Source organism: Pristiophorus japonicus, chromosome 2, assembly GCF_044704955.1.
Source record: "Pristiophorus japonicus isolate sPriJap1 chromosome 2, sPriJap1.hap1, whole genome shotgun sequence".
Taxonomy (NCBI): Eukaryota; Metazoa; Chordata; class Chondrichthyes; family Pristiophoridae; genus Pristiophorus; species Pristiophorus japonicus.
The window spans coordinates 57,183,505-57,199,383 of record NC_091978.1 but is presented as its reverse complement, the minus strand read 5'-3'; the positions used below and the strand labels follow the sequence as shown (position 1 = coordinate 57,199,383).

Sequence of the window (15,879 nt, the reverse complement as noted above, 5' to 3'; positions counted from 1 at the left end):
TTAGAGCAATTGGTGGAGAACGGACTATCTTAGAAATCGCAATTCTCCACATTCTTTTTTCTGCAGTTCTAGTCAGGTAGAACAGTTCTACTTTGGAACAGAATTTTTTCTTCAAAAGGGGGCGTGTCCGGTCACTGACGCCTGATTTCAAAGTTTCCACAGTGAAAACGTACTCCAAACTAACTTAGAATGGAGCAACTGAAGATTTTTGTAGAACTGAAAAAACCTGTTCTACACATTAAAAAATCAGGCGCAGGTTACAAATTAGGCGTCCAGAACGAGGTGGGAGGGGGGAAGAGAAGTCATTAAATTCTATAATAAATCCTTATTTATACTTATACAAATATTATACAAATAAATCCAACCTGAATAAAGATTTATAAGCAAAGAAAAGATTAAATAAACCATCTTCCTACCTGTGTGAAAGTGCTTCAGGCAGGCCTTTCGGGACCGAAGGCTGAACGGGCCGGCCCGAGACTTTGGGCAGGGCCCGTCCTCAGCACCAGATTTACAGGTAGGTGGCGTTGGGTTGGGTCGGGGAGGGGGGAGGTTCGGTTCGGGTCGGGGGGTGGTGGAGGAGAAGAGAGAGAGAGGGGGAGAAAGAGAGGGAGGGAGGGAGGGAGGGGGGAGGTCAGGTCGGATCCAGTCCGGGAGTCGGGTCGGGTCCAGTGGGGGGGGGTGGGGGGGTCGGGTCGGGGGGCGGGAGCGCGGGTCGGGGAGTCGGGAACAGGAGCGCGGGTCGAGTCGGGTCAGTCGGGGGTGGGGGGGCGGGCGGGTGTCGGGTCTGGTCCGGAGGCAGTGGGGGGGGCGGGAAGCGGGTGTCGGGTCTGGTCCGGAGGCAGTGGGGGGGCGGGAAGCGGGTGTCGGGTCTGGTCTGGTCCGGAGGCGGGGTTGGGGGGGGGCGGGAGCGGGTGTCGGGTCTGGTCGGGGGTGGGGGGGGAGCAGGAGCTGGCCGTGGGAGGAGCCTTATTCACGCAGCCTCAGTAAGGCCATTCAGCCAGGGCTAGGGGCTGCGTGCTTCGGGCCCCTCCCACACAGTTCGGCGCCTGGAGCTACTGCACTTGCGTGCCCACTGTAGCACGCATGTGCAGAGGTCCCGGCACTGTTTTCAGCGCAGGGACCTGGCTCCGCCCCCCCACAGCTCGTGCTGGCTGCACCGAGGGCCAGAGGACCTGCAGGTAGGTGGAAAATACCGAGGATTTTTTTAGGCGCACTTTGTAGCGTGAAAAACGGGTGTCCAGGTCGGGACTGCGCCGTTCTAGGCGCGTGTGGAAACTTGGGTCCAACATGCCAAGGATGGCAATAATGCAAGGTGTACGAACATTAGACTGGTATTCTGACTTAACTTGAGAAGCAGAAAGGAACGAGACCTTTCCCCAGGTGATGTAAATAGGTTGGATAGGGTCTACGATATGTCACCAAGGAGAGGAGAGTGAAGAATAAACAAGCTTTTTTTTAGTCTTTCTAATTATAAAACATTTTATTACCTTTTTCTTCATCTATAAGTTAACAGAAATTGTACCAGAATTTATTGTTAATTTATTTCATGTGCTGAAGAAGGTGCAACAATAAAATCTGAGTCACGATGCTATTGCTGAACTAATCCCACCGGCCACATAAGAGTAATTATTTAAATTCTCATTTTTACTGGATACGTACAGAGCAGCATCTCTTGCGGTGTGAACCAACTGCAGGGTGTGATACGGTGATATTGCTGGGGGGCTGAGCCTGCCAAAAAAACGGGCACTAGCACTGACTTCAAATGAAGTGTGCCAACTTCTCTCTCAAGTCATTAATGTATCTTCCATGGATTTTTTTTAAACTAAAGCTATATGAGCAGACTAGATAAATGTAAGAATTTATAGAAACAGCAAAAAGCTGGTCACTTTATGCAGTTCAATCCCCTCAACCCACCGTCTGATTATTCCTCTCCATTCCTCTCTCCAGAAATGCATTTACTGGTTTCTCAAGAATAAAACTGTTAAAGCTATTCCGATTGACTATTTCAGTCACCTCCCTTAGAAACTTGGCTCACAATTATATTACTCTTCCGAGTGCAAATGTCTCACCTGGCTTCTCTTCTTAAACCTAACGTTTTATTTTTCTTGGCATTAGTAATTGAACTTTTTTCCATACTGAGAAATTTGCTTGGATCAACATCACATAGTTTATAAATATGGTTTTATATGTACATTTTTATTTTTGTTTTTTAAAATAATCAATCAAGCATTCGTGTATCTGTCTATATCTCAGTGTAAGTCCACTAATTTTCTGGACAAGTGACCTTAAGGGCCAATTCGATATCACAGCATCTCCAACTCCAGCTCATTCTTTCCTTCAAGACTGTGAAACCCCTCCCCTCTCTCACATTTCCCTTCCTCCTAAAATCTATGGACTTTTAAAACCCAAGTTTGGTGTCACAAAGCCATTACTACTTAATTTATCTCATCTATTCTTTAAGTTTACAAAGGGCTTATAGGCCTTAGCCCTTTATCTGCAAATTAATTATTTGTTTAATGGTAACATTATTTGGCATGCAGATTTGTAAGACAAGTTACATTAAACAGTTTAATTATGAGGATGGATGAATATTCTGGATATTGATGTGATAATCTTTGGAGATCAGGAAACATTTAATTCCAGTTGTGTTTTCGCATATTAAATGGGTAATGTACTGTCTATGATGGGCTGCACCAAAGCAAAATACTGCAGATGCTGTAAATCTGAAATAAAAATAGATAGGAATCTGAAATAGTTAGGCTGAACATGTCTTCTTCTTGTCTCTCTGCAGTTGCAACTGAGTATTGACAGGTTTAAGTCCATGCACTGAGTTCCTGAATGTTTGAGATTTCAGTACTGCATGATCACAGTTCCTTGAAAGAAGATTGATGAAGGGACTGGGTAATGCAGTGGGTCGGACATTGTTCTTTCATTTCTGTATCTGGATTCACATCTGGCCGATACTGACGGGTTGAATGTTTCTTCTTTTAGTTATAAGAGTCCTAGGTGAAATGGGTTTTGGAGAACTTCTAGCCTACAGCAAAATCATAGCAATACATTAGAGCAGAGAAGATTAAGGAGAGATCTAATAGAGGTACTATGAGGGGTTTTGATACAGGAAGTAAGGAGAAACTCTTTTCTCTGGCAACTGGGTCAGTAACCAGAGGTCATAGATTTAAAATAGTTGATGAGAACTAGAGGGAAAATAAGGAGAAATTTCTTCACACATAGGGTTGTTCAGATCTGGAACACACTACCTAAAATGGAGAAGGAAGCAGATTCCATAGTAATTTAAATAGCTCTCCCAAAGCACGGGCACCAACACAAAAGGCCAAATAGCCGCTTTCTGTGCTGAGAGATTCTATGATTCTGTTACAGAAGGAGGTCATTCAACCCACTGTGCCCATGCCAGCTCTTTGAATGAACTATCCAATTAGTCCCACTCATCTGTTCTTCTCCCATATCCCTGCAAATTTTTCCACTTCAGTTATATAACCAATTCCTTTTTGAAACTTCCACTGCAGGCAGACCAGTAGCCCAAATGGCCTGTTTTTGTGCTATGCATTCAGTGTAATTCTCTGTAATCTGGCATTAAATGGGCAATCTCATTGAAAGAGGCCAACAGAATGGCTGGTGTGGGAAATGAAAAAGTATTAGATTGGCACAGTAGGCAACGCTGTTCTGAGGTTGGTGCTCAGGCACATTGTTGGGGCACAGTCGGGGCAGCTTTACTCTGTATCCAGCCAGTGCCTTACTGGATATTGGAGTACATGATGCTATTTCATAATCTGCACTTGCAGAAAAAAATTATTAAAAAGAGGGAAGCTGAGTTGTCACAAAAGCTCACAGCTTTTTTTTTGGATAGGTGGACATACCATGAATTCTTCAATCGATATAGAGTCCTGATGACGAAGAAAAACATAATATTGAATGATAAGAAAGAGACCTGTAGGAGGCTTCTGGAAAACGTTATCAAGGTAATGACACTGGGCTAGCATCAAGTTATCTTGTAATTAATGGAGACTGACTGACTGTGGGGGAGAGAAAAGAACTTCCTGTCAATTTTGCCATGACGATAATGCCTGCAAACGACATTGTGGTGGGTTTTTTGTTGCAATGCTGCTCTTGTACTGATGGGATGCGATACCATTCAATCACTCACTAAAAGACCTCGTTCTGTTTTGTCAGGATCCTGATAAATTCCAATTTGGCCGATCCAAAATCTTCTTTCGTGCTGGTCAGGTGGCGTATCTGGAAAAACTCCGAGCAGATAAGTTCCGAGCTGCGTGTATGATGATACAGAAGACCGTTCGTGGTTGGTTGCAGAGAGCCAAGTACAGACGGATGAGGAAGGCCACCATCACTATTCAGAGACATGTTCGGGGTTACCAGGCTCGCAAGTAGGGGCTGTTCTCAGCATTTTATTGTGTCATTTAGGGGCTGAAGGGCTCCCATCATACATGCCAACTTGGAAAACTAGAAAAAGCTGGTTAACGGCTTCAAAAGAAGGACCCTGATTTTCAGGCTGATGTGAAAACAATTAGTTAACACAGGCTTTTGTAACTTAAGTGTTAGGTACACCCAAAATACTTTTATTTTTATTGGAGGGAGGGTGGGGAAAAGCCACACGTTCCTGAAAACCTGCAGGGGAAAGTCCTCAAGAACAAAATTGCCAGAGCATTTATAGGGAGTCTGCGGGGTCTACTTCCCATAAATTTTTAATGTTAAGATGGTGCATTCTGGCTAACTTTTACATAGAACCATAGAAAATAGGTGCCGGAGTAGGCCATTCGGCCCTTCGAGCCTGCACCACCATTCAATAAGATCATGGCTGATCATTCCCTCGGTACCCCTTTCCTGCTTTCTCTCTTGATCCTCTTAGCCGTAAAGGCCATATCTAACTCCCTCTTGAATATATCCAATGAACTGGCATCAACAACTCTTTGCGGCAGAGAATTCCACAGGTTAACAACTCTCTGAATGAAGAAGTTTCTCCTCATCTCAGTCCGAAATGGCCGATCCCTTATTCTAAGACTGTGTCCCCTGGTTCTGGACTTCCCCAAATTCGGGAACATTCTACCCGCATCTAACCTGTCCCCTCTCATCCTTCTAAACTCCAGTGAATAAAGGCCCAGTTGATCCAGTCTCTCCTCATATGACAGTCCAGCCATCCCTGGAACCAGTCTGATGAACTTTCACTGCACTCCCTCAATAGCAAGAACGTCCTTCCTCAGATTAGGAGACCAAAACTGTACACAATATTCTAGATGAGGCCTCACCAAGGGCCTGTACAACTGCAGTAAGACCTCCTTGCTCCTATACTCAAATCCCCTAGCTATGAAGGCCAACAGACTATTTGCCTTCTTCATCGCTTGCTGTACCTGCATGTCCACTTTCAGTGACTGATGAACCATGACACCCAGGTCTCGTTGCACCTCCCCTTTTCCTAATCTGCCGCCATCCAGATAATCTGCCTTCGTGTTTTTGCCCCCAAAATGGATAACCTCACATTTATCCACATTATACTGCATCTGCTATGCATTTGCCCACTCACCTAACCTGTCCAAGTCACCCTGCAGCCTCTTAGCGTCCTCCTCACAGCTCACACCACCACCCAGTTTAGTGTCATCCACAAACTTGGAGCTATTACACTCAATTCCTTCATCTAAATCATTAATGTATATTGTAAATAGCTGGGGTCCCAGCACTGAGCCCTGCGGCACTCCACTAGTCACTGCTTGCCATTCTGAAAAGGACCCGTTTATCCCGACTCTCTGCTTCCTGTCTGCCAACCAGTCTCTATCCACGTCAGTACATTACCCCCAGTACCATGCGCTTTGATTTTGCACACCAATCTCTTGTGCGGGACCTTGTCAAAAGCCTTTTGATAGTCCAAATACACCACATTCACTGGTTGTCCCTTCTCCACTCTGCTAGTTACATCCTCAAAAAATTCCAGAAGATTCGTCAAGCATGATTTCCCTTTCATAAATCCATGCTGACTTAGACCGATCCTGTCACTGCTTTCCAAATGCGCTGCTATTTCATTCTTAATAATTGATTCCAACATTTTCCCCACTACTGATGTCAGGCTAACCGGTCTATAATTACCCGTTTTCTCTCTCCCTTCTTTTTTAAAAAGTGGTGTTACATTAGCTACCCTCCAGTCCATAGGAACTGATCCAGAGTCGATAGACTGTTGGAAAATGATCACCAATGCATCCACTATTTCTAGGGCCACTTCCTTAAGTACTCTGGGACTGTCGGGCCCTGGGGATTTATCGCCCTTCAATCCCATCAATTTCCCGAAGACAATTTCCCGCCTAATAAGGATATCCTTCAGTTCCTCCTCCTCACTAGACCTACTGTCCCCTAGTACAATTGGAAGGTTATTTGTGTCTTTCTTTGTGAAGACACGACTTTTATACAGAGATCGATAGATTTTTGGATACTAAGGGAACCAAGGGATATGGGGATAGTGCAGGAAGGTTGAGTTGAGGTAGAAGATCAGTCATGATCTTATTTATTGGCGGAGCAGGCCCAAATGGCCGACTCTCGTGTTTCCGTTAATTTTTTGGGGGGTGCATGGCCCCTTTAAGGGGCTGCGTGGTCCATTCAAAATACCGCGCATGTGAGGTTTTCCTATTTAAAAGCTTGTTAGTCAGCTGCGTGGGTGCTGCATAGTGCTGCTTTGGCCGATCCCTGCTCCTATTTCTTATGTTCTTCTGTTTACAAGCATATAAGGGGCTTAAGTAGCGCAGTGTGCTGGCACAGTGCTTTTTACTTCCGAGATCTGAGATTGAGTCCAGCCCAAACTAATTGGATGAAAGTCCCCAGGTTTATAAATTGTAACAATTCTTTGTGGAATGAATTTTGAGTCAGTCTCAATCAATCCCTAGTGAATATGAACACAGCACAAAAACAAGTCTCAAATTCAGCATGAATTAATGATCTCCATTCAGTGAAACTCCAAGGTATATGAAACAAAAATATCACTGGTTCTGTACGGGGCGAGGTTCAAATGATATTACTTATCCTTACTCAGACTCTTAACTCGCATGGGAATGTCTGATATACTGGGTGCCTGGAGTTTTGATATCCTTCACCTTAAAAAGCATAAAACTTCTCTTTCCAAAAAAGTAATAAATAGAAACATGTTTTCCTGCCAGCTATTTTTCTCCTCTCCTGAGGAGGCTGCTTCATGTTTCCTGAGTGCCAACAACCCACTGTTACTTTGAGCTTGCGGCAAACCAGACTCCCCACCCATCCTTTCCTCCAACGACTGTCTGTCCCACCTGCGACAGAGACAGTAATTCCCTGCGAAGTCACTTTTGGAGTGGAAGTCTTCTTCCTCAATTTCGAGGAACTGCCTATGATGGTTACTTCACCAATGGCCATTGATTAGGCTTTGGTTTAGGTTGTAATGGTTTGCAGGCTATTTGATTGTGGGTAGCATTAGCTGAGCCTGGTCTGATTAAACCACTTGTGCCCTAATGGGTAAAAAGAGCAAGTTCTAGCTTCAGGGTAATCATCAGAATTAATTGAACATGTGCCTATCTTTAAAAGACTGGTTTCTTTAGCTGTTGCTTTTTTCATCCGAATCTTTGATGTGCCTTTTAAAAAGAAAATTCCCTCACTTTCTCCTCTGAGGGCACTCACTCATGCTTGGGGTACAGTTCCACAGATGCCAGCAACCTTTTAGAATTCCGCCCATTCTTTATATGTGTTCCCAAACAGCAAGTGTTGGCAGGCTATTCCACCACATGAAGCATCACAGCTGTGGACACCATTCTCTCTTGCCACACGCCCCCACGCCCCCCTCTGCCACTTGAGCCCTAATCCCCCGACCCAGTGTCCCTTTCTCTTACCCTCTCTTCCCCTCCCCCCTCCCCCCCAATCCCTCACTCCCCGAGCCCCCGTTCCTTAGTTCCTCCATCACTTCTCTCATTTCCCCCCACCCCGCCGTAACTCTTGGCCTACCCTGATTTCCGAGCCCCCTCGATTTCAAGTTTTGAGATGATTTTTCTTTATTTTAATAAGTATTGGATTGTATAAATTTTTTACAGCAAACTTGTTCTTGCTCTGTATTGTTCTTGCTCTGTATTGTTCTTGCTCTGTATTGTTCTTGCTCTGTATTGTTCTTACTCTCTCTCCATCTTTGTTCATTCTTTTCTCATTCTAAGGCTGGTGGACATCCTGCGGAAAACAAGAGCGGTGATAATTTTCCAGAAGCAGTACAGGATGGTTGCTGTGCGACGTGAGTACCTGAAAACTCGCAATGCGGCCATCACGATTCAGGCTTATACTCGTGGACTGTTTGTCAGACAAGTGTACCTTGAGGTAAGTGTTCTACTTTCCCGGGCTTAGACTTTCACGTAAAACTAAGTTCTAATTGTCAATCTTGAGAAAGGGGGAAAGAGAGGCACCCACAGAAGCAAGTGTTGTCAGGCCGCTGTGCTCCCTGGGTCGCCTTACTCTGAAGATATTGATGACTTGCCCATCATTGGAGATGGAGACAAATTTAAAGTGTATTTTTTAAAACAATAACAATTTGTATTTATAGAGCGCCTATAACGTCGTAAAACGTCCCAAGACGCTTCACAGGAGTGTTGCCAAATAACATTTGATACCAAGCTACATAAGGAGTAATTGGGGCAGGTTTGGTCAAAAGCTTGGTCAAAGAGGTATGTTTTAAGGGAGTGTCTTAAAGGAGGATAGACAGGTAGAGAGCGGAGAGGTTTAGGGAGGGAGGCAGAGCTTAGGGCCTTGACAGTTGAAGGCATGGCCACCAATGGGGGAGCAATTAAAATCGTGAGTGCGCAATCGGCCAGAATTGGAGGAGCACAGATATCTCTGAGGGTTGTTGGACTGGAGAAGTTTAGAGATGGGGAGGGATTTGAACATAAGGATGAAAATTTTAAAATCGAGGCATTGCTTAATCAGGAGCCAGTGTAGGTCAGCAAGCAGAGGGGTGATGGGTGAACGGGACTTGATGCGATTTAGGACACAGGCGGCAGAGTTTTGGATGACCTCCAGTTTACGGAGGCATAAAGATGGGAGGCAAGCCAGGTGTGCGTTAGACTAGTCAAGTCCAAAGGTAACACAGGCATGGTAGAGGGTTTCAGCAGCAGTTGAGCTGAGGCAGGGGCAGAGACTGGCGATGTTATGGAAGTAGAAATAGGCGGTCTTAGTTATGCCACGGAAACGTGGTTGGAAGCTCATCTCGGGGTCAAATACGACACCAAGATTGTGAACAGTCTGGTTCATCCAGACAGTTGCCAGGCAGAGGGATGGAGTCGTTGGCTAGGGAACGGAGTTTGTTTGGGGGGTGGGGGGTGCAAGATGATGGCTTCTGTCTTCCTAATATTTAGGAAATTTCTGCTCCTCCGGGACTGGATGTCGGACAAGCAGTCCGAGGTAGAGCTGGGTGTCAGCACTGTGTTTTCGGATGATGTAGAGGGGCAGCATATATCTGATAAATATAGGGGGGTGACAAGGATAGATCCTTGGAGATCACCAGAGGTAATAGTGGGAGAGTGGGAAGAAAAGCCATTGCAGGTGATTCTCTGGCTACGACTGGATAGTTAAGAATGGAACCAGGCGAGTGCAGTTCCACCCAGCTGGATGCCAGTGGTGTGGTCACCATACCAAAGGCTGCAGCCAGGTAGAGATGGACGAGAAGGTATAGTTAACTATTACAGCACCAAACTATTGGGGGAATTCTGTACCCCTGACCTGGCTGTTGTTTTTATGCATTTCACCTCGCACACTGTGTGGCAGAAATTCGCCAGGGGCTACCATCGGGCCCAGAATCGGTGCTGCGCAGGAAGTGCGCGCCCCAACCGGGAGGCCCCAGGCTGGTCTGAAATTGGCCTTTGGGCATTGCAGCCTCCACATGCAGCTCGCATACTTCAGAAGATGAATTTCAGGCCGTTTGCCACACCAGAAACCTAGGTAAGTGCCGGGAGCAGTGGGGGGTTGGAGGTGATCGTGACTAGCAGGAGTGCTATGGAGTCAGGAGAAGCACTTCATTCTGACTCTCCTTGAATTTGAAAGTAAAGTTTAAACCTACCTTTTTGGTGGCTTCTCTTTGCTTGGCAGCTTTCACAGCCATAAAGCCAGGGCAGCTCAGTTTCTCAGAGTGGTTCCAAAACAGCTGTTAAACTTCTCATTGGCATAGACAAAGCCCCCAACGCCTGTTTCAGGTGGCTGCCCGGAAACCTGAAACTCACCCAAGGTCAATACAGCGTTGAAAGTTTTCCAGGTGTCCTTGGGCCACAGGGCAAAGTCCTGCGAAATTGGTCATTTTTGCCCCTGTTTTCTAGAAAACCAGTGCAACAGTGACCAATTTATACCACCGTAATGCTGAAGAATGACCTAATATTATAGTTGAAGTTCTTCTACCTTTTCTTCCCTCATTTTCTACAGCAGAAGTGTGCAAACTACAGCTCAAGGGCCATTTGTGGACTATGACATCTGGCAATCTGACTCGTCGTGCCATTTAGTTCTATTTGTGATTTATTTCCTTCTTGGTTTGCCCTATTTGAATTTTTGTGGGCCTGGCTGTTAGGCCTGTTGCCCAATTGGTAGATAAATCCTAAGTCAGAACACTAACAAAGTGAGATATTTGTAAATTATGTAACATAGTTTTCAACTTTACATGTGATCTTTGAGGTTTCTAGTTGCATACCTAAGTGGTCTACAAAGTCGAGAAGCTTTGACGCTATGCTCTATAGTTTTAATATTCTCTATGTTTTGTCTCATTTTCTATGTTATTAACCTTGTAACTTAGATTTAACCCTATTGTCTCTTTTTCTTGAAAACCCACTCTGTCTTTACTGCCTCAGGAGTACCTCATTAAAATTGCATTTCTGATTAAAACACTATTTTAAGTTGCTCAGTAGACTCAAAGTTTGACTTGTTCGTGTTGTTTGAGTGACAGATAACATTTATTCGTTTTTGCTGGCACGCAGTGGGAGTGCAGGATGAGGTATATCATTTACACTTGTTGTAAGCGAATATTTCAGAATGATGCATCTTAGTGCAGTGCTCAATGTTAGTGGGGTGGTTAAATTTTAATTGGAAACAAGTCATAGCAATAAATATAATCTGTAGTATAGCAACCTCATTACACAACCAATCCCATGATGATGAAATGGTGAAGAACATCCATGGAATTGTTTGTACTGTTATCGGGACTAACACATCTTAGTCTTGAGAAGGATGTTGAAACTCCTTCAATTCTTTATAATGGCTTCATTTTTAATAGTGCTCCTTCCCTTCTCCTGTAAATGAATACTACAAGGTAAGGCTGTGCAATTTCATATCCAAGAGGTTTTTTATTTGACTGTAATACTGTAAAACCTTGTAGTTTTACTTATTTACAATAATTTCAAGTTTTCTGAATAAGGTCAGTCATTTGATTGAAGCTGCCGTTTTTGTTTTATTTTCCATGGAAACATGGAAACATAGAAAATAGGTGCAGGAGTAGGCCATTCGGCCCTTCAAGCCTGCACCACCATTCAATAAGATCATGGCTGATCATTCACTCAGTATCCCTTTCCTGCTTTCTCTCCATACCCCTTGACCCCTTTAGCCGTAAGGGCCATATCTAACTCCCTCTTGAATATATCCAATGAACTGGCATCAACAACTCTCTGCGGCAGAGAATTCCACATGTTAACAACTCTCTGAATGAAGAAGTTTCTCCTCATCTCAGTCCGAAATGGCCGACCCCTTATCCTAAGACTGTGTCCCCTGGTTCTGGACTTCCCCAAATTCGGGAACATTCTACCCGATCTAACCTGTCCCGTCCCGTCAGAATCTTATATGTTTCTATGGGATCCCCTCTCATCCTTCTAAACTCCAATGCATAAAGGCCCAGTTGATCCAGTCTTTCCTCATATGTCAGTCCTGCCATCCCAGGAATCAGTCTGGTGAACCTTCGTTGCACTCCCTCAATAGCAAGAACGTCCTTCGTCAGATTAGGAGACCAAAACTGCACACAATATTCCAGGTGAGGCCTTACCAAGGCTCTGTACAACTGCAGTAAGACCTCCCTGCTCTTATACTCAAATCCCCTAGCTATGAAGGCCAACATACGATTTGCTACCTTCACCACCTGCTGTACCTGTATGCCAACTTTCAATGACTGATGAACCATGACACCCAGGTCCCGTTGTACCTCCCCTTTTCCTAATCTGTCGCCATTCAGATAATGCCTTCGCGTTTCTGCCCCCAAAGTGGATAACCTCACATTTATCCACATTATACTGCATCTGCCATGCCTACTCGCCTAACCTGTGCAAGTCACCCTGCAGCCTCTTAGCATCCCCCTCACAGCTCACACCGCCACCCAGTTTAGTGTCATCTGCATTATTGGAGATATTACACTCCATTCCTTCATCCAAATCATTGATGTATATTGTAAAGAGCTGGGGTCCCAGCACTGAGCCCTGCGGCACTCCACTAGTCACTGCCTGCCATTCTGAAAAGGACCCGTTTATCCCGACTCTCTGCTTTCTGTCTGCCAACCAGTTCTCTATCCACGTGAGTATATTATCCCCAATACCATGTGCTTTGATTTTGCACACCAATCTCTTGTGTGGGACCTTGTCAAAAGCCTCTTGAAAGTCCAAATACACCACATCCACTGGTTCTCCCATGTCCACTTACTAGTTACATCCTCAAAAAATTCCAGATATGTCAAGCATGATTTTCCCTTCATAAATCCATGCTGACTTGGACCAATCCTGTCACTGCCTTCCAAATGCGCTGCTATTTCATCCTTAATAATTGATTGCAACATTTTCCCCACGACTGATATCAGGCTAACCAGTCTATAATTACCCGCTTTCTCTCTCCCTCCCTTTTTAAAAAGTAGTGTTACATTAGCTACCCTCCAGTCCATAGGAACTGATCCAGAGTCGATAGACTGTTGAAAAATGATCACCAATGCATCCACCATTTCTAGGGCCACTTCCTTAAGTACTCTGGGATGCAGACGTTCAGGCCCTGGGGATTTATTGGCCTTTATTCTCATCAATTTCCCTAACACAATTTCCTGCCTAATAAGGATATCCTTTACTTCCTCCTTCTCAGTAGACATTCGGTCCCCTTGCACTCCCGGAAGGTTATTTGTGTCTTCCTTCGTGAAGACAGAACCAAAGTATTTGTTCAATTGGTCTGCCACTTCTTTGTTCCCCATTATAAATTCACCTGAATCCGACTGCAAGGGACCTAAATTTGTCTTCACTAATCTTTTTCTCTTCACATATCTATAGAAGCTTTTGCAGTCAGTTTTTATGTTCCCAGCAAGCTGCTTCCCGTACTCCTATTTTCCCCCTCTTAATTAAACCCTTTGTCGTCCTCCTGCTGAATTCTAAATTTCTCCCAATCCTCAGGTTTCTTGCTTTTTCTGGCCAATTTATATGCCTCTTCCTTGGATTTAACACTATCCTTAATTTCCCTTGTTAGCCACGGTTGAGCCACCTTCCCCATTTTATTTTTCCTCCAGACAGGGATGTACAATTGCTGAAGTTCGTACCTGTGATCTTTAAATGTTTGCCATTGCCGATCCACCGTCAACCCTATAAGTATCATTTGCCAGTCTATTCTAGCGAATTCACGTCTCAAGCCATCGAAGTTACCTTTCCTTAAGTTCAGGACCCTAGTTTCTGAATTAACTGTGTCACTCTCCATCTTAATAAAGAATTCTACCATGTTATGGTCATTCTTCCCCAAGGGACCTCGCACAACAAGATTGCTAATTCGTCCTTTCTCATTACACATCACCCAGTCTAGGATGGCCAGCTCCCTGGTTGATTCCTCGACATATTTGTCTAGAAAACCATCCCAAATACACTCCAGGAAATCCTCCTCCACCGCATTGTTACCAGTTTGGTTAGCCCAATAAATATGTAGATTAAAGCCTCCCATGATAACTGCTGTAGCTTCATTGCATGCATCCCTAATTTCTTGTTTGATGCTGTCCCCAACCTTACTACTACTGTTTGGTGGTCTGTACGCAACTCCCACTCGCATTTTCTGCCCTTTGGTATTCCGTAGCTGCACCCATACCGATTCCACATCATCCAAGCTAATGTCCTTTTTTACTATTGCATTAATTTCCTCTTTAACCAGCAATGCCACCCCACCTCCTTTTCCTTTCTGTCTATCCTTCCTGAATGTTGAATACCCCTGGATGTTGAGTTCCCAGCCTTGGTCACCCTGGAGCCATGTCTCCATGATGCCAATTACATCATACCCATTAATTGCTATCTGTGCAGTTAATTCGTCCACCTTATTCCGAATACTCCTCGCATTGAAGCACAGAGCCTTCAGGCTTGACTTTCTAACACACTTTACCTCTTTAGAATTTTGCTCTAATGTGGCCCTTTTTGCTTTTTGCCTTAAGTTTCTCTGCCCTCCACTTTTACTTTTCTTCTTTCTATCTTTTGCTTCTGCCCCCATTCTAGTTTCCTCTGTCTCCCTGCAGAGATTCCCACCCCCCTGCCATATTAGTTTAACTCCTCCCCAACAGCACTAGCAAACACGCCCCCAAGGACGTTGATTCAGGTCCTGCCCAGGTTTGTACTGGTCCCACCTTCCCCAGAACTGGTTCCAATGTCCCAGGAATTTGAATCCCTCCCTTCTGCACCACTGCTCAAGCCACGTATTCATCTGAGCTATCCTGCGATTCCTACTCTGACTAGCACGTGGCACTGGTAGCAATCCTGAGGTAACTACTTTTGAGGTCCTACTTTTTAATTTCGCTCCTAGCTCCCTAAATTTGTCTGGGCACTTGAAAAGTGTTTGAATTGTCCCCCAGATCAGGTGGCTCTTGATTTAACTGTTTAATTTTGCTTCCAACCAAAAGAGTTGTAGGACCCCATCCTGTTTTTTTACCTATATTGTTGGTACCTATATGCACCACGACAACTGGCTGTTCACCCCCCCTTTTCAGAATGCCCTGCACCCGCTCCGAGACATCCTTGACCCTTGCACCAGGGAGGCAACATACCATCCTGGAGTCTTGGTTGCGGCTGCAGAAACATCTATCTATTCCCATTACAATTGAATCCCCTATCACGATAGTTCTCCCGCTCTTTTTCCTGCTCTCCTGTGCAGCAGAGCCACCCACGGTGCCATGAACTTGGCTGCTGCTGCCCTCCCCTGATGAGTTATCCCCCCCAACAGTACCCAAAGCGGTGTATCTGTTTTGCAGGGGGATGACCGCAGGGGACCCCTGCACTACCTTCCTTGCATATTTTCTTCCTGTTGGTCACCCATTCCCTATCTGGCTGTTTACCCTTTACCTGCGGTGAGACCAACTCACTAAATGTGCTATTCACGTCATTCTCAGCATCGTGGATGCTCCAGAGTGAATCCACCTGCAGCTCCAGTGCCGCAATGCAGTCCGTCAGGAGCTGCAGGCGGATGCATTTCCCGCACACGTAGTTGTCAGGGACACCGGAAGCGTCCCTGACTTCCCACATAATACAGGAGGAGCATAACACATGTCCGAGCTCTCCTGCCATGGCTGTCCGCCTCGACTCCCTGCTGGGCCTCCCACTCGATGCTGGCCACTTGTAGGCCTCACCGACCTCCCGTTCTGTCTCCTCGACTCCCTGCTCCTCCATTTTTACCTTTTGTTTCCCTGTACTCGTCTGAAGGCACTGAGAATTGCTGGTGTACAGTTCCATAGACAGCGACAGGGCTGCAAAATTTGCCCACTGACCATAGTTTGATCCCAGACAGTAAGTGATGGCAAAATCAAAACAGGCCCAATTCTATCCTCATTATTTACCAGCGACATTGGACAGCAATTGAATGGATTTTCTCTCTGATTTCTTTCACCCCTCTTGTCAAAAGGAGCTA

General features: G+C 45.2%; 1 protein-coding gene across 1 annotated transcript in view; it reads left to right on the top strand.

Moving 5' to 3' along the window:
• myo5b (myosin VB) overlaps positions 1 to 15,879 on the top strand; it is a 310,547-nt gene that overhangs the window by 235,940 nt on the left and 58,728 nt on the right. The window contains exons 18-20 of the mRNA XM_070867495.1: positions 3,866 to 3,977; positions 4,189 to 4,400; positions 8,184 to 8,340. Of these exons, the coding sequence (XP_070723596.1) occupies positions 3,866 to 3,977; positions 4,189 to 4,400; positions 8,184 to 8,340 (481 nt within the window). The remainder of the gene's footprint in view (positions 1 to 3,865; positions 3,978 to 4,188; positions 4,401 to 8,183; positions 8,341 to 15,879) is intronic.